Below are 18,912 nucleotides of genomic sequence, written 5' to 3'. Positions count from 1 at the left end.
CATCACATGACCAGGGACCAGTGTTTATCCTCAGGAAGTACACAATGAAGCTTCCTATAGAGGGACAGCAAGCAGAGATCTAGAGATGAAGAATATTGGAGAATTGTAGAAGCTTCTATCCCACAATTATTTTCTAGCAGCAGGAATCCCATAAGTTTCTTGACCTTTCTCACATTGTTTGGTGTCCGGCCTGACCCTGTGTCTCTCCTCGCAGATGGGCGCGCCGTCTTCCGGGTGTTCCTGCAGTCGGAGTTCAGTGATGAGAACCTGGATTTCTGGTTGGCCTGTGAAGATTATCGGGAAACGCACCCAAATTTCATCCTGCACAGCAAAGCACGGAAGATCTACCAGCACTACATCGCCTTCCAGTCCCCCAAGGAGGTGCCGTGTTACTCCGGGGGGGGGGATGGGGGGGTATGCCGTGTGTTACTCCGGGGGGGGGGCGTGTGTTACTCCGGGGGGGGGGGGCCGTGTGTTACTCCGGGGGGGGGCCGTGTGTTACTCCGGGGGGGGGGCGTGTGTTACTCCGGGGGGGGGGGGCCGTGTGTTACTCCGGGGGGGGGGGGGGCCGTGTGTTACTCCGGGGGGGGGGGTGCCGTGTGTTACTCCGGGGGGGGAGGTGCCGTGTTACTCCGGGGGGTGCCGTGTGTTACTCCGGGGGGGGTGCCGTGTGTTACTCCGGGGGGGGTGCCGTGTGTGACTCCAGGGGGGGTGCCGCGTGTGACTCCAGGGGTGGGTGGCGTGTGTTACCTCGGGGGGGGGGGGGGGGGGGGCGGCGTGTGTAATTCCGGGGGGTGGCGTGTGTTACTCCTGGGGGGGGGGGGAGCGTGTTACTCCAGGTGGGGTGCCGTGAGTTACTCTGGGGGGGGGGGTGCCGTGTGTTACTCCGGGGGGGGGGGTTGCCATGTGTTACTCCGGGGGGGGGTGCCGTGTGTTACTCCGGGGGGGGGGGGGCTTTGGGTATGCCGTGTGTTACTCCGGGGGGGGGGGGGTTTGCCATGTGTTACTCCGGGGGGGGGGGTTTGCCATGTGTTACTCCGGGGGGGGGGGGGTTGCCGTGTGTTACTCCGGGGGGGTGCCGTGTGTCACTCCGGGGGGGTCCTTTCATCTTTATACCGCAAAAAAAAAATCTCATTTGATTTGATTTTGAAAAACAAATTTTGAACACAATTTTAATGAATCCTCCGCTATCGTCCGGACTCGTCAGCGTTCAGACCCCCGGTCCCCCCCAGAACAGTCAGAGCACCCATTATCTGGGTGACACGTCCAGATTAGAGGCCGCTATGTGTCCAAGGGTCTCCGGAGGTCCAATGTCCTCCACATTACGTTCCATGTGTCCCAATGAGAGGCGTGTAATACCGGTGTCCTCCTGCGGGGGAGCTGTGGGGAGATGATATCCTCCTGCACCTCCCTGTGGTTGAGATTTATAGAAGGAGATTGTATTAATCACAATGTTAGAGGGGTTTTCTAAAATTCTCCAGGGGCCTTCACTTCTAGTCGGTCACACGTCCAGCCATCCCAGTAACTGATCCCTCCCGGTGAGGGGCCCCGGGAGCCCCAGCCATCCCAGTAACTGATCCCCGGAGCCCCAGCCATCCCAGTAACTGATCCCTCCCTCCTGGTGAGGGGCCCCGGGAGCCCCAGCCATCCCAGTAACTGATCCCTCCCGGTGAGGGGCCCCGAGAGCCCCAGCCATCCCAGTAACTGATCCCCGGAGCCCCAGCCATCCCAGTAACTGATCCCTCCCGGTGAGGGGCCCCGGGAGCCCCAGCCATCCCAGTAACTGATCCCCGGAGCCCCAGCCATCCCAGTAACTGATCCCTCCCTCCTGGTGAGGGGCCCCGGGAGCCCCAGCCATCCCAGTAACTGATCCCTCCCGGTGAGGGGCCCCGAGAGCCCCAGCCATCCCAGTAACTGATCCCCGGAGCCCCAGCCATCCCAGTAACTGATCCCTCCCTCCTGGTGAGGGGCCCCGGGAGCCCCAGCCATCCCAGTAACTGATCCCTCCCGGTGAGGGGCCCCGAGAGCCCCAGCCATCCCAGTCACTGTCCTCCCTCCCTCCTGGTGAGGGGCTCCGGGAGCCCCAGCCATCCCAGTCTCTGTCCTCCCTCCCTCCTGGTGAGGGGCCCCGGGAGCCCCAGCCATCCCAGTCACTGTCCTCCCTCCCTCCTGGTGAGGGGCCCCGGGAGCCCCAGCCATCCCATCACTGTCCTCCCTCCCTCTGGCTGTGTAAGCGTTGATGCGCCCGGTCACATCGCAGCAGTCGGCGCTTTCCTCCTCCTTTATTGGGCAGATTTCTCGCTTTTCCTGCAGTCGGCGGCTTCTGATGTTTATTCTCCAGCTTTTCTCTCTGTAGCGATGAATCACCCGGATCTGCACTTTCCTGGCTGGATCTCTGTCACGGCTGATTGTATAGGTGCCCCCACCCCAGTCATGCAGACGGCACCTACCTACCCCCCACCCCAGTCATGCGGACGGCACCTACCTGCCCCCCACCCCAGTCATGCAGAGGGCACCTACCTACCCCCCACCCCAGTCATGCGGACGGCACCTACCTGCCCCCCACCCCAGTCATGCAGACGGCACCTACCTACCCCCCACCCCAGTCATGCGGACGGCACCTACCTGCCCCCCACCCCAGTCATGCAGACGGCACCTACCTGCCCCCCACCCCAGTCATGCGGACGGCACCTACCTGCCCCCCACCCCAGTCATGCGGACGGCACCTACCTACCCCCCCACCCCAGTCATGCGGACGGCACCTACCTGCCCCCCACCCCAGTCATGCGGACGGCACCTACCTGCCCCCCCACCCCAGTCATGCGGACAGCACCTACCTACCCCCCCACCCCAGTCATGCGGACGGCACCTACCTACCCCCCCACCCCAGTCATGCGGACGGCACCTACCTACCCCCCCACCCCAGTCATGCGGACGGCACCTACCTACCCCCCCACCCCAGTCATGCGGACGGCACCTACCTGCCCCCCACCCCAGTCATGCGGACGGCACCTACCTACCCCCCCACCCCAGTCATGCGGACGGCACCTACCTACCCCCCCCACCCCAGTCATGCGGACGGCACCTACCTACCCCCCCACCCCAGTCATGCGGACGGCACCTACCTACCCCCCCCCACCCCAGTCATGCGGACGGCACCTACCTACCCCCCCCACCCCCAGTCATGCGGACGGCACCTACCTACCCCCCCCCCAGTCATGCGGACGGCACCTACCTGCCCCCCACCCCAGTCATGCGGACGGCACCTACCTACCCCCCCCCCACCCCAGTCATGCGGACGGCACCTACCTACCCCCCCCCCCCCCAGTCATGCGGACGGCACCTACCTGCCCCCCCACCCCAGTCATGCGGACGGCACCTACCTGCCCCCCCACCCCAGTCATGCGGACGGCACCTACCTGCCCCCCCACCCAGTCATGCGGACGGCACCTACCTACCCCCCCCACCCCAGTCATGCGGACGGCACCTACCTACCCCCCCCCCCCCAGTCATGCGGACGGCACCTACCTGCCCCCCCACCCCAGTCATGCGGACGGCACCTACCTACCCCCCCCACCCCAGTCATGCGGACGGCACCTACCTGCCCCCCACCCCAGTCATGCGGACGGCACCTACCTACCCCCCCCCCCCCAGTCTTGCAGACGGCACCTACCTGCCCCCCCACCCCAGTCTTGCAGACGCTTTCATCTCCACTGCTCTAAATCTACATCTGATTTGTCACAGTCTCGCTTTTTGATGCTTCCCCAGAGATCAGAGGTCACCAAGCAGAGGGCATCCGAGTACAAAGTGGGGGGCACCAGGATAAAAAGCGGGGGGGCGGGCACAAGGCGGGGGGCGGGTACAAGGCGGGGGGGCGGGCACAAGGCAGGGGAGCACCATGGTGCAGAGCGGAGGGGGAGGCGGGCGCCGGGGTACAAGGCGGGGGAGCACCATGGTACAGAGGGGAGGGGGAGGTGGGCGCTGGGGTACAAGGCAGGGAGCACCATGGTACAGAGGGGAGGGGGAGGTGGGCGCTGGGGTACAAGGCAGGGGAGCACCATGGTACAGAGGGGAGGGGGAGGTGGGCGCTGGGGTACAAGGCAGGGGAGCACCATGGTGCAGAGCGGGGGAGGCGGGCACCGGAGTACAAGGCGGGGAGCACCATGGTGCAGAGCGGGGGGAGGCGGGGCACCGGGGTACAAGGCGGGAGCACCACGGTGCAGAGCGGAGGGGGGGCGGGCGCCGGGGTACAAGGCAGGGGAGCACTATGGTGCAGAGCAGAGGGGGAGGTGGGCGCCGGGGTACAAGGCAGGGGAGCACCACGGTGCATAGCGGGGGGAGGCGGGCGCCAGGGTACAAGGCGGGGGAGCACCACGGTGCAGAGCGGAGGGGGAGGCGGGCGCCGGGGGACAAGGCGGGGGAGCACCACGGTGCAGAGCGGAGGGGGAGGCGGGCGCCGTGGGACAAGGCAGGGGAGCACCATGGTGCAGAGCGGAGGGGGAGGCGGGCGCCGGGGTACAAGGCAGGGGAGCACCACGGGGCATAGCGGGGGGAGGCGGGCGCCAGGGTACAAGGCAGGGGAGCACCATGGTGCAGAGCGGAGGGGGAGGCGGGCGCCGGCGTACAAGGCAGGGGAGCACCATGGTACAGAGGGGAGGGGGAGGTGGGCGCTGGGGTACAAGGCAGGGGAGCACCATGGTACAGAGGGGAGGGGAGGTGGGCGCTGGGGTACAAGGCAGGGGAGCACCATGGTACAGAGGGGAGGGGGAGGTGGGCGCTGGGGTACAAGGCAGGGGAGCACCATGGTGCAGAGCGGGGGAGGCGGGCACCGGAGTACAAGGCGGGGGAGCACCATGGTGCAGAGCGGGGGGAGGCGGGCACCGGGGTACAAGGCGGGGGAGCACCACGGTGCAGAGCGGAGGGGGAGGCGGGCGCCGGGGTACAAGGCAGGGGAGCACTATGGTGCAGAGCAGAGGGGGAGGTGGGCGCCGGGTACAAGGCAGGGGAGCACCACGGTGCATAGCGGGGGGAGGCGGGCGCCAGGGTACAAGGCAGGGGAGCACCATGGTGCAGAGCGGAGGGGGAGGCGGGCGCCAGGGTACAAGGCGGGGGAGCACCACGGTGCAGAGCGGAGGGGGAGGGCGGGCGCCGGGGTACAAGGCGGGGAGCACCACGGTGCAGAGCGGAGGGGGAGGCGGCGCCGGGGGACAAGGCGGGAGCACCACGGTGCAAGCGGAGGGGAGGGGCGCCGTGGGACAAGGCAGGGAGCACCATGGTGCAGAGCGGAGGGAGGCGGGCTCCGGGTACAAGGCGGGGGAGCACCACGGTGCAGAGCGGAGGGGGAGGCGGGCGCCGGGGTACAAGGTGGGGGAGCACCATGGTGCAGAGCGGAGGGGGAGGCGGGCGCCGGCGTACAAGGCAGGGGAGCACCATGGTACAGAGGGGAGGGGGAGGTGGGCGCTGGGGTACAAGGCAGGGGAGCACCATGGTGCAGAGCGGAGGGGGAGGCGGGCGCCAGGGTACAAGGCAGGGGAGCACCACGGTGCAGAGCGGAGGGGAGGCGGGCGCCGTGGGACAAGGCAGGGGAGCACCATGGTGCAGAGCGGAGGGAGGCGGGCTCCGGGTGTACAAGGCGGGGAGCACCACGGTGCAGAGCGGAGGGGGAGGCGGGCGCCAGTGTACAAGGCGGGGGAGCACCACGGTGCAGAGCGGAGGGGGAGGCGGGCGCCGGGGTACAAGGCAGGGGAGCACCATGGTGCAGAGCGGAGGGGAGGCGGGCGCCAGGGTACAAGGCAGGGGAGCACCACGGTGCAGAGCGGAGGGGGAGGCGGGTGCCAGGGTACAGGGCGGGGAGCACCACGGTGCAGAGCGGAGGGGGAGGGTGCCGGGGTAAAAGGCAGGGGAGCACCATGGTACACAGCGGAGGGGGAGGCGGCCGGGGGTACAAAGCGGGGCACCATGGTGCAGAGCGGAGGGGAGGCGGGCGCTGGGGTACAAGGCAGGGGAGCACCATGGTGCAGAGCGGAGGTGGGAGGCGGGCGCCGGGGTACAAGGCAGGGGAGCACCATGGTGCAGAGCGGAGGGGAGGCGGGCGCCAGGGTACAAGGCAGGGGAGCACCACGGTGCAGAGCGGAGGGGAGGCGGGCTCCGGGGTACAAGGCGGGGGAGCACCATGGTACAGAGCGGAGGGGGAGGCGGGCGCCGGGGTACAAGGCAGGGGAGCACCATGGTGCAGAGCGGAGGGGAGGCGGGCTCCGGGGTACAAGGCAGGGGAGCACCATGGTGCAGAGCGGAGGGGAGGCGGGCGGCGGGTATAAACCTCACACTTGTAGCTACAGCGATTGGGACGGATGGAAGGAGAATTGGAGAGATATTTAGCTGGATATATAGAGAATAGAAGAAAACATTATTAGAAGTTTGGATACTGTAGCTACTCGGCTGGATGGATAAATACCCAGAGAGATTGATGGATAGTAAGAGAAATGTCTGATAAAATAGAGATTGTAGATAGATGCCTAGATGGATGCCTAGATGGATCTCAGAAAATGTCCTACCAGAAGTCCACGACAAAGCCAAATACCCAAAACCAGACCCCCAGAGGCATAGACCATGGAGAAATCCACCTGCCTCACACAGGGAGATACAGAGCAGAGACATAGAGGAGATTCATGTGACTGGACAGAACCAACCAGTCCAAACCCAGATTATTATAAGGTATATGGACACCACAACCATGTCCCTTCTTATCAGTAGCTGGAACATTCAGGGCCTCAACACCTTGGCCCAGTTCTAGACCCAGATTTCAAGAAAAGTCTCAAGAACATAGACAAATCCTCTTAGAGACATGGACCAAGACAGAGGATGAATCCCCGGTGCCTTCAGGATACAGAAATCTCTGTCTAAGAACAAGCCGGGCCGCAGCTCAGGAGGAATATTAATATGGTACAAAGACGAGCTCCATGGGCAGATGACACCGGTGAAGAGAGGAGCCACATCTGGATAAGAATCGGCCGATCCATCCTCTGCTCTGTCTGACCGCTCCCTCTGTGCAGCCCACATTGCACCCCCACAGTCCCCCTACATCCCAGACTCTAGAGAGGGAAGCCGCTCCTGTCCAGGCTCTCATCTATGGAGACCTCAATCCCAGAACTGGGATGGAGAAGGACTTTCTGACCATGGATGGAAACATCGCTGGAGCAGAGACTGGCTGAAGTATCCCCATACACACAGAGCAGCAGAAAACTGCTTAACATATGCCGAGGCCTCGGACTCCGTATATTAAATGGCTGCACAAAGGGAGACTCTAGGAAGGTGCACAATGAGGTCTCGCGTAGGCAGCAGTGTGGTGGACTACCCTATCACTGACATAGACCCACAAACATTGGCGCCTTCAGAGTCACCCCACAAACACATCTCTCAGATCACAACCAGCTGCTTCTATACATCAGGTCTCCCAACAAACCATCCAAACAAAAACCTCAGCAGACCTTCTGCCCCCCACCATCCTTCTAATGGTCAAAAACATCGGCTTCAAGATATAAAGACACCCCAAACAGCTCAGAAGTCAAGGAAAAGCTCCAGAACTTCTACACAAGCATTTGAGATAAACCCACAGGGGATAAACCAAGACAGACCTCAACCATATACTGTACAAAATGGCAGAAAGGAAACACAACAACAAGAGGTCAAAAGCCATGCGCCTGAGCAGCCGGTACGACAAAGAATGCAAATCCCTACGGTAGGTCCTCCCTACAGAAACCCAAACAATGCCAACCTGAGGGAAGCCTACAACACCAATACAAGTCCATACTACGGAAAAAGAAATACAAGCACATCTCCACCGAGCTGCCCTCCAGGACAACACATTCTGGGGACTACGGCACCACATGGGCAGTGGGGGGAAGGAAAGAAACCTCCATATCCAGAATGGCAACATCTGGTACCAGTACTTCAAGGATTTCTACAAAGATATCCCAACAGAGGAACTAAACCAAGAGCAGAAAGACATCCGGACAAAACTAGAAGCCCATGAGGAATCAAAGACTTTAAAACCCTCTAGATGCCCCAATAACCCTACAGGAGGTAACAGAGAGCATCTCCTCCATAAGATGTAAAAAAAGCTGGTGGCTCTGATGGCCTCCTCGTGGAGATGACGAGATATGGTCCTCCTGAAATACAGGCCCACAGACTTCCCCCAGACCTGGAACCAAAGCCTCATAACCCCCATACACAAGAGGGGGGACACGTACGACCCCCCAACTACCGAGGTATCTGTGTGAGTAGTAACCTGGGAAAGCTGCTCAATAATGTCCTGGACAGGAGGATCTCCAGCTTCCTCGCCCGGTACAATGTCCTCAGCAAGAGCCGAGCGGGGTTCATGCCAAACCATCGCACCACTGACCACCTCTATACCCGGCACAGCCTCATCCAGAACCGCGTCCACAAGGCAAAGCGGGAAGGATAGACGCGTTTTGTTGACTTTAAAAAGGCCTTTGGCACCCAGGCCTCTTCCTGAAATTGCTGGAGAGTGGAATAGGCGGGAAAACCTATGATGTCATCAAGAGCTCCTACACCGAGAGCACCTGCAGCGTGAAGGTAAATGGAAGGAGAACGGTCAGACAGGGCTGCGGCCCAAGCCCAACGCTCTGCAGCATCTACATTAGGGTTACCACCGGGGCTCTACTCATCAATCTAAAGGAAACCGATATCATGGTGTTCAAAAGGAGAAAAGCAAGAGTGGCTGATAAACACGGCCCAGGAGGAACATCTCAGTGACTGGAGGACCACCATAGAGTCATCCCAGAAGCTGACCATCTACCAGGGTCTACAGAGAGACTACAGACTGGCCCCAGACCCCAGAGACTGTCACGTCCTGGCCATGGAGTCCGGGCGGCACAGACAGACGTACGTGCCCAGGGAGAGCAGACTGTGCCAACAGTGCCAGGACCAGGAGGCCACCAAGGATCCAAGGAGCTCCAAATACTCAGCAGTGAGGGACACTCACCTCAGGAGACTCTCAGATCTGCTCCCGGGCTTCTGCTCCATGGAGGAGGGAGAGAAGATCCATCGTGCTGGAGGAGGGGAGACCACAATGGCCGCACAATATGTCACAGCCATAGACTGAGGGACACGTGATGCCAGGGGCTATAATAACCCCCAAACCCATGCCCCCCTTCAGCCTGTTCCCCATCACCCTGTACCCCACCTTGTTTCCCCACAATCCCATATTTTCTATTATCTTCTATTTGGTCCTGCCAATAAATCTTCAAAGAACTGAGTGGGATTCAGAGCGGAGGCTCAGGGGGACACAATGGATAGAAGTAGTAGATAAGTATGAGACATATATGGTGTGTGTATATATATAGGGTGTGTGTATATAGGGTGTGTGTGTGTGTGTGTATATATATATATATATGGTGTGTGTATATATATAGGGTGTGTGTATATAGGGTGTGTGTGTGTGTGTGTGTGTGTGTATATATATATATATAATGGGGCACATTTACTTACCCGGTCCAGTCGCGATCCAGCGGAGGGTTCTCCGACCTTGATTCGGGTTCTGCCGGGATTCACTAAGGTCCGTGCGCCGATATTCACCAGGTGTCGCTGCTGCGCTGAGGTCCGCTGGAGTTCACCTGCTTTTTTCTGGTGTATGTGAGTGCTTGATCTTGCGACACAAATGGCTTTTTAAATTCCGCGGTTTGTCCGAATCCTTCGGGTTGTCCGGTGGCCACGCCCCCAATTTCTGTCGCGTGAAAGTCGGCGCAATTGCGCCAAAAATCGATCGCGTGCGCCACAATCCCGTGAAATACAGCGCAAAGCGGAAATATTCGGGAAAAACCCGACGGATTCGCGGCTGCGGACCCTTAGTAAATGTGCCCCAATGTGTGTGTGTGTGTGTGTATATATATATATATATAATGTGTGTGTGTGTATATATATAGGGTGTGTGTATATAGGGTGTGTGTGTGTGTGTGTGTATATATATATATATAATGTGTGTGTGTGTATATATATATATATAATGTGTGTGTGTGTGTGTGTGTATATATATATATATAATGTGTGTGTGTGTGTGTGTATATATATATAATGTGTGTGTGTGTGTGTGTATATATATATAATGTGTGTGTGTGTGTGTGTGTGTGTGTGTGTGTGTGTGTGTGTGTATATATATAATGTGTGTGTGTGTGTGTGTGTATATATATAATGTGTGTATATAAGAATAATTGTACAGCAGGGGGGGGGTCGCTATTTCTATATATATTTCCTGACTAATGATAGATATGTGTGACTGAGAAGCGCAGGAAGAAGACACAAAGATCCTGATGTCTTAGGATCCCGTCAGCCGGTGGAATGTGTTGTAATCCGCTAATTATAGTCCTGGGAAGGTTATATAACAAATGCTCCTCACACGTTCCCAATACTCTCATTACTTTTCTTGTTTGGGATCTTTGTTTCCATCTCTCACCGAGTAAAAATAGTAAAAAACAGCAGAAAATAGAAGCTGGAGAATATAGAAAGCGGGATCTGACAAGGCTTCACGCGCTTCGGGCGCTGAGTCATACAAACACTTCTACAGACAATGAGGAGTCATCAGCGCCCCCTGCAGGAAGAGCCGTGACTCCATCACTGGCGCTGGATCTATGTACAGCCTATTGTGACTCCTGGTATTCCAGGCCCTCCGCAAGGAAGTATCTCACAACTTGGCCAAAGCTGAAGCCTGTGATACCTTGTGATACTTGGGGAGACCAAATCCTACAACTTACAACGGCAATGGCATTTCTTTCATTACCAAGGTCAGCGCAGGGTCTTCAGAATGTATCTAGGAGTATCCGTGTCGCTGTCCTAGGAGTATCCGTGTCGCTGTCCTAGGAGTATCCGTGTCGCTGTCCTAGGAGTATCCGTGTCGCTGTCCTAGGAGTATCCGTGTCGCTGTCCTAGGAGTATCCGTGTCGCTGTCCTAGGAGTATCCGTGTCGCTGTCCTAGGAGTATCCGTGTCGCTGTCCTAGGAGTATCCGTGTCGCTGTCCTAGGAGTATCCGTGTCGCTGTCCTAGGAGTATCCGTGTCGCTGTCCTAGGAGTATCCGTGTCGCTGTCCTAGGAGTATCCGTGTCGCTGTCCTAGGAGTATCCGTGTCGCTGTCCTAGGAGTATCCGTGTCGCTGTCCTAGGAGTATCCGTGTCGCTGTCCTAGGAGTATCCGTGTCGCTGTCCTAGGAGTATCCGTGTCGCTGTCCTAGGAGTATCCGTGTCGCTGTCCTAGGAGTATCCGTGTCGCTGTCCTAGGAGTATCCGTGTCGCTGTCCTAGGAGTATCCGTGTCGCTGTTCTAGGTGTATCCGTGTCGCTGTCCTAGGAGTATCCGTGTCGCTGTCCTAGGAGTATCCGTGTCGCTGTCCTAGGAGTATCCGTGTCGCTGTCCTAGGAGTATCCGTGTCGCTGTCCTAGGAGTATCCGTGTCGCTGTTCTAGGTGTATCCGTGTCGCTGTCCTAGGAGTATCCGTGTCGCTGTCCTAGGAGTATCCGTGTCGCTGTCCTAGGAGTATCCGTGTCGCTGTCCTAGGTGTATCCGTGTCGCTGTCCTAGGAGTATCCGTGTCGCTGTCCTAGGAGTATCCGTGTCGCTGTCCTAGGAGTATCCGTGTCGCTGTCCTAGGAGTATCCGTGTCGCTGTCCTAGGAGTATCCGTGTCGCTGTCCTAGGTGTATCGGTGTCGCTGTCCTAGGTGTATCGGTGTCGCTGTTCTAGGTGTATCGGTGTCGCTGTTCTAGGTGTATCGGTGTCGCTGTTCTAGGTGTATCGGTGTCGCTGTTCTAGGTGTATCGGTGTCGCTGTCCTAGGAGTATCCGTGTCGCTGTCCTAGGAGTATCCGTGTCGCTGTCCTAGGAGTATCCGTGTCGCTGTCCTAGGAGTATCCGTGTCGCTGTCCTAGGAGTATCCGTGTCGCTGTCCTAGGAGTATCGGTGTCGCTGTCCTAGGAGTATCGGTGTCGCTGTCCTAGGAGTATCCGTGTCGCTGTCCTAGGAGTATCCGTGTCGCTGTCCTAGGAGTATCCGTGTCGCTGTCCTAGGAGTATCGGTGTCGCTGTTCTAGGTGTATCGGTGTCGCTGTTCTAGGTGTATCGGTGTCGCTGTTCTAGGTGTATCGGTGTCGCTGTTCTAGGTGTATCGGTGTCGCTGTCCTAGGAGTATCCGTGTCGCTGTCCTAGGAGTATCCGTGTCGCTGTCCTAGGAGTATCCGTGTCGCTGTCCTAGGAGTATCCGTGTCGCTGTTCTAGGTGTATCCGTGTCGCTGTCCTAGGAGTATCGGTGTCGCTGTTCTAGGTGTATCGGTGTCGCTGTCCTAGGAGTATCCGTGTCGCTGTCCTAGGAGTATCCGTGTCGCTGTTCTAGGTGTATCGGTGTCGCTGTCCTAGGAGTATCGGTGTCGCTGTCCTAGGTGTATCGGTGTCGCTGTTCTAGGTGTATCGGTGTCGCTGTTCTAGGTGTATCGGTGTCGCTGTTCTAGGTGTATCGGTGTCGCTGTTCTAGGTGTATCGGTGTCGCTGTCCTAGGAGTATCGGTGTCGCTGTCCTAGGAGTATCCGTGTCGCTGTCCTAGGTGTATCGGTGTCGCTGTTCTAGGTGTATCGGTGTCGCTGTTCTAGGTGTATCGGTGTCGCTGTTCTAGGTGTATCCGTGTCGCTGTCCTAGGAGTATCCGTGTCGCTGTCCTAGGAGTATCCGTGTCGCTGTCCTAGGCAGAGGTCGCATTAACGCCTCACCACGCGTCATAGACGCGTGATGAGGCGCCAATACCCCCCAAAATAATTGCCATGCGTAAAGATACGCTTGGCAATTATTCCGTGTAGCGCGCAGGCTGAGCCGCCCGGCGCGCGCTGCAAAGGAGGGAAATGTCAGTAGCGATCGCAGCGCGCGCCGGACCGCTCAGCAGGATGCAGCGATCAGTGGGATATGTGAGCGTCGACCCCCGGGGGAGACATGTGGGCGCGATGCTGCTGCTCCAGCCCTTTAATGCCCACAGCAGCGGCCAGCGGAGTGTGAGCCGCGGCCGGGGGTACACTGCACTCTGTGTGTGAGTGTGTGGTGAGCGTGCGCTCTGCGCTGTGTGAGTGCGCTGTGGGCTGTGTGAGTGCGCTGTGGGCTGTGTGAGTGCGCTGTGGGCTGTGTGAGTGTGCTGTGGGCTGTGTGAGTGTGCTGTGTGAGTGTGCTGTGGGCTGTGTGAGTGTGCTGTGGGCTGTGTGAGTGTGCTGTGGGCTGTGTGAGTGTGCTGTGGGCTGTGTGAGTGTGCTGTGGGCTGTGTGAGTGCGCTCTGCGCTGTGTGAGTGCGCTCTGCGCTGTGTGAGTGCGCTCTGCGCTGTGTGAGTGCGCTCTGCGCTGTGTGAGTGCGCTCTGCGCTGTGTGAGTGCGCTCTGCGCTGTGTGAGTGCGCTGTGGGCTGTGTGAGTGTGCTGTGGGCTGTGTGAGTGTGCTGTGGGCTGTGTGAGTGTGCTGTGGGCTGTGTGAGTGTGCTGTGGGCTGTGTGAGTGTGCTGTGGGCTGTGTGAGTGTGCTGTGGGCTGTGTGAGTGTGCTGTGGGCTGTGTGAGTGTGCTGTGAGTGTGCTGTGAGTGGGCTGTGAGTGGGCTGTGAGTGGGCTGTGAGTGTGCTGTGGGCTGTGAGTGTGCTGTGAGTGTGCTGTGGGCTGTGAGTGTGCTGTGTGAGTGTGTGCTGTGCGATGTGTGTGCTGTGCGAGTGTGTGCTGTGCGAGTGTGTGGTGAGTGTGTGCTGTGTGTGTGGTGAGTGTGTGCTGCGCTGTGCGTGCTGTGCGCTGTGAGTGTGTGCTGTGCTGTGAGCGCTGTGCGAGGGAGTGAGTGCTGAGTGAGTGTGCGCTGTGCGAGGGAGTGAGTGAGTGTGCGCTGAGTGAGGGAGTGAGTGAGTGTGCGCTGTGCGAGGGAGTGAGTGCTGAGTGAGTGTGCGCTGTGCGAGGGAGTGAGTGAGTGTGCGCTGTGCGAGGGAGTGAGGGAGTGAGTGAGTGTGCGCTGTGCGAGGGAGTGAGTGAGTGTGCGCTGTGCGAGGGAGTGAGGGAGTGAGTGAGTGTGCGCTGTGCGAGGGAGTGAGGGAGTGAGTGAGTGTGCGCTGTGCGAGGGAGTGAGTGAGTGTGCGCTGTGCGAGGGAGTGAGTGAGTGTGCGCTGTGCGAGGGAGTGAGTGAGTGTGCGCTGTGCGAGGGAGTGAGTGAGTGTGCGCTGTGCGAGGGAGTGAGTGAGTGAGTGTGCTGTGAGTGGTGAGTGCTGTGCGCGGTGAGCAGACAGATGATTTTTTTTTTTTTTTATAAATAGCGTCTATTAACGTTATATATGGCTATTACCGTATATATAATTTAGTTATATGTATTACCAAAATTTTCATACTCCTCCTCGGCTAAAAATACTCCTCAAAAATAGTAAGAGGAGTATTTTTACCCTTGGGGGAAAATGTTAGTGCGACCTCTGGTCCTAGGAGTATCCGTGTCGCTGTCCTAGGAGTATCCGTGTCGCTGTCCTAGGAGTATCCGTGTCGCTGTCCTAGGAGTATCCGTGTCGCTGTCCTAGGAGTATCCGTGTCGCTGTCCTAGGAGTATCCGTGTCGCTGTCCTAGGAGTATCCGTGTCGCTGTCCTAGGAGTATCCGTGTCGCTGTCCTAGGAGTATCCGTGTCGCTGTCCTAGGAGTATCCGTGTCGCTGTCCTAGGAGTATCCGTGTCGCTGTCCTAGGAGTATCCGTGTCGCTGTCCTAGGAGTATCCGTGTCGCTGTCCTAGGAGTATCCGTGTCGCTGTCCTAGGAGTATCCGTGTCGCTGTCCTAGGAGTATCCGTGTCGCTGTCCTAGGAGTATCCGTGTCGCTGTCCTAGGAGTATCCGTGTCGCTGTTCTAGGAGTATCCCTGTCGCTGTTCTAGAACCTTTGTAGGTTCTCATACATCCTCACAGGATGGCACCGAGGATGTACGAGACACCTCTTGAACTCAAGGAGCCATAACTTTGGATCCCTGCCACCTAGAATCTCGTCTACTAGGGAAAAGCGAGAAGGTGTGGACCGGGCCGGATTATCTTCCCCACGAGTCTTCCTGTACAGCCGGACATTGCAGAGAAGCTACAATGATAGTCCGAATCTGCACTCCTGTATTGGTGTCTTCAAGAGGCTGATATGATGAACATTTGTGGCAGAACAGTTGGCAATAAATTATTGGCACTTTGCGATAAATCCGTGGGTTTTGTTTGTAGTTTTGCCATCACTGCTCCAGAGTGTCCCGGGTTACCCAAGTGTTTGGGTGACAATATTTGGAGAACCAGCACTGATTCCATCTTCCAAACCACAATGTATCCTTGTGGTAAGAGTAGAAGAAGCCGTCGGGAAGAGCCGGATGACCATGGTCCTCTCTTTCCCATACCTCAGTCTCTGTAGAACATGCTCCCCCTTGTAGTAAACCTTGTGTCTCCATCATTCCAATCCAGTGTTGATGTTTTTTGATTGGACCCCCTGCTGAGCGTGACGTTCCATTGTCGGACATAATCCGCCCCACTGGTTGTACAACTGGCCGAGAGAGACCTCAAAGTGGTCCTGCACTAATATTTCATGGCTGGACGAGGCCTCCTCTTGGAGATTGGGTGTAGTTTAGAGCTTAGTACTGTAAAGAGAAATTCTGGAGAAGCCTCCAATAATAATAAGGGGGGGGGGGTCTGTGTAGTGAGCGTAATGTTTAGGAGCAGAGGACATCGTGTAAAGCTCAGAAGTGATTGCACATCAAAGGGTTCTTTATGGTTAGGAAACTCCTTCCATTTTCTAGGAATGTATCTGATTATTCCATTTCTTTCCTTCTTCCAGGTCAACCTAGACGCCAGCACCAGGGAGTTGACCGAACACAACCTTCTTCTCCCGACACGAACGGCCTTCGACGAGGCCCAACGTAGAATCTATGGTCTAATGGAGCGTGACTCCTATCCTCGGTTCTTACGCTCCGATCTCTACCAGAGCCTGCTCCACCCTCCTAACGGAGCGTGCTGAGAGAAGCTTGGCGAGCCCAGGGGATGATAGGAGCCGGCCCGACCCACCCTGGTGGGAACAGGCCTTCAGAACTTGAATGGACCAAGTTTGAAAGGTCATTTTGAAGGACTTGCATGACCCAAGGTGGGTTCAGTGATGCCAAAGCCTGTCAGGAGTGGCCATTTTGATCAATGAGTGTCTCTTCAAGTTATGCCCAACTGATACAGAATAGACCAAAATGCTTCTATGCCATAACCCGCGAGGCTAAGCCATTCCCGAACTGTAGAGCTTTTGCCTTTTTTGCACCATTTTGAATCAGAACTGGATCAGAAATGGCCATTTTGATTCAAGATGGAGTCTGTGATGTCAGCGCTTCTTGTCTGTGATAGTGTTGGCTAAACCTGAACACTAATGGATATATGCAGACCAGCGGAAATCTGGTTTTCGCCATGTTGGTTGCCGATGGCCCCAGACGTAGGCTCCCGAGCATGCAGCGGCGGCCATTTTGAACACTATTATTTCTCTCAAGCCTTTTTATTGATTTTGGGTAGACTGTGATCCATTCCAAGGCTTCTCCCTTCTCCAGGGTTTGCCGCGGTAACATTTCCGTTTTCTAAGTTTTTTTAAATTTTATTTTTATACATGTTGGAAAGGTAAATTCAGCTAAAATGTCCAGAGACCAGAGAATGTCCCCGGAGGTTGTCATTCAGATCCTAGAGATCCATGTGATGCAAGTCGGCCATTTTGAACAATGAGGTCACACGAGCCGTCGCTCTCATCCCATGGTGTGTACAATTTTGGATGGGGATGTGAGGCTCCCATGCTGCTCCTCATCCCCCAATATAGTGACCACCCGTAACCGTATGGATGACCTTAGAAGCCTTGCGCCTTTTTTCTTTGCACTGTTAATACCTTTTGCGCCTTCTCTGCCGTCTTACAAGCCTCCATATTGATGCACTGAAGCCATTGCCCTCTCCCTTGAAGCATTCTGCACGTTGCTGCCTCAGTTTCGGTGGTCGCGTTCGATGCGCGCCCCATCGCTGTCACCTCTATTGTCTCCCTATTGGTTCACGTGTCTGTAGTCGCCATGTTGAAGGTGTGTCCGCCATTTTCTCGGCCCCTTATGTTACAGCCTGCTACATTCAGCCCCTCATGACCTCCGTGCTTGACCCCCGTAGAACTATTGTACGTCATATTTTGTGTGGCTATAAGTACGAAATCAGGAAAAATTGTGGTTCTTAGGTCGATGAAGTCTTATGTTTTATATGAGTAAATCTGTAATTAGTCTTCAGCACTGAATAAAGATATGCAGTATTCCCCGCCGCGTGTCCGGCTCCGAGGATGTTACCTTCTTCTGACCTCCGTATGCTCCTCATCCTGGAGATCGGCTTCTCACAGACAGCAAAGGGTTAAAAAGAACATCTATATCCGAGCGGCATCAATGTGTCTCCCCTCCCCCTAACTTCTTCCGAGCTTAGGGAGTGGGTGGATCTCAGCCCGATTCATTATGTGACTGTAGGTATGAGTGCAAGGGGTGGGGCACGCAGAGGTACGAGTGCAAGGGGTGGGGCACGCAGAGGTACGAGTGCAAGGGGTGGGGCACGCAGAGGTACGAGTGCAAGGGGTGGGGCACGCTCTCTGCAGGGCACAGCAGTGTGAGGACACATCCCCTGGGCTACAATCATGTAATATAATTCCATATATCACAGTTCTGCTGCTACTAACAAAACCCACAAAGGTCTGATTGATGTCTCAAGTATGACACATTACCTTTAAATTTTGTAGGTGTCGGAGACTTTTAATATGTATATGTTCAAAATGGCTTAAAGCGAACCAGTCACCAGGAATGTCATTTTTAGCCGGTGTCAGGTTCCAATAGCCAATGCTCTGCTAATTTTATAAGTGTCTTATAAAGTACTGAAATGATTCATAAAGTTTATTTCACATTACCTGGCTCCCTGCCAGCAGTGTCTGCAGCCTGTGTGCCCTCCCTCCCCGGCCTGCTCAATTCACATGATGTGGAGGAGACTGAGACAGACTGCAGTGGACACCACCCCCAATCCCCGCCCCCTTCCTCCGGGACTCGCCACATGCAGCTAATGTGAAATAAACTTTTATAAAGTACTGAAATGATTCAGAATGATGACTTCATTATAGCAAAGGCTATTGGTACCCGTCACCAGCTAATAGTGACATTCCTGATTCACTTAATAAAAAAGTGAAAAATCCATAAAATAATAAAACAATCCATCCCTCCTCCACTGAGCCCCGCCCTCTCTCCTAATTCTCACACTTCTAGGTTTGTTTTTTTAGTTCCATTTTTATTGAAGGTTTTAGAGATTGTCAAAAATCCTGGCGGTAAGTCGCTTCGTGACGTTCATTCCACAAAACGTTATTCACACGAAAGTAGAAAACGGATGGACGTGGGCGCAGGATTCAGCGCGTTCCCTGTCTGTGTCGGCATCCGGGTCACGTACAGACTGTAAGTAGGTGAAGCGTCCAACATGATGGAAAATCTGAGAAATCTTCATTTGTATTTCTATGTAAAGCAGGGGCGGGGCTATGAGGACTGGTGCACTCCCTCTTGTCCATTTTCAGTGGGGGAGGGTCATACATTGTATACTGGGAGGTGACAGAGAGGGAGCACCGGACCTTGTGTACCAAGTACTTAGATACCTACCCCCCCCCCCCAATATGTGAGATCCGGAGACGAGCCTATTGTATGAGGGTTTGATGTATAAGCTCCGCCTCTGTCACCGGATCATTTTACAGATTGTGTCGGACGGTTTTACCAAAATTTGCACAATAATACAAAGGTCAGGAGGACGAGCAGCGCCAGGAGGCCGAGGCGGATCACATCCACAATCATCTCCGTCTGGGAATAAACTGCGGATTTCTTCGGATACTTTGATGCTG

General features: G+C 56.3%; 2 protein-coding genes across 3 annotated transcripts in view; one reads left to right on the top strand and one right to left on the bottom strand.

Annotated features, from left to right (window-relative positions):
• Positions 1–60: 60 nt before the first annotated feature.
• On the top strand, positions 61–17,319 carry LOC140110390 (regulator of G-protein signaling 4-like; the record flags this gene model as incomplete). The annotated part of the gene is made up of 2 exons (XM_072132216.1): positions 61–381; positions 15,838–17,319. Coding segments are annotated over 2 exons (501 nt in total), but the record flags the coding sequence as incomplete, so codon positions are not given.
• A 1,362-nt stretch (positions 17,320–18,681) lies between these two features.
• LOC140110392 (T-cell antigen CD7-like) overlaps positions 18,682–18,912 on the bottom strand; it is a 56,799-nt gene continuing 56,568 nt past the window's right edge. For both annotated transcript variants that reach the window (XM_072132218.1, XM_072132219.1), the window contains one exon: positions 18,682–18,909. In XM_072132218.1, the coding sequence (XP_071988319.1) occupies positions 18,785–18,909 (125 nt within the window). In that variant the 3' untranslated portion in view covers positions 18,682–18,784. The remainder of the gene's footprint in view (positions 18,910–18,912) is intronic.

The sequence above is a fragment of the Engystomops pustulosus genome, unplaced genomic scaffold (assembly GCF_040894005.1).
Source record: "Engystomops pustulosus unplaced genomic scaffold, aEngPut4.maternal MAT_SCAFFOLD_272, whole genome shotgun sequence".
Lineage (NCBI taxonomy): Eukaryota > Metazoa > Chordata > Amphibia > Anura > Leptodactylidae > Engystomops > Engystomops pustulosus.
This window is presented reverse-complemented; position numbering and strand designations above follow the sequence as displayed.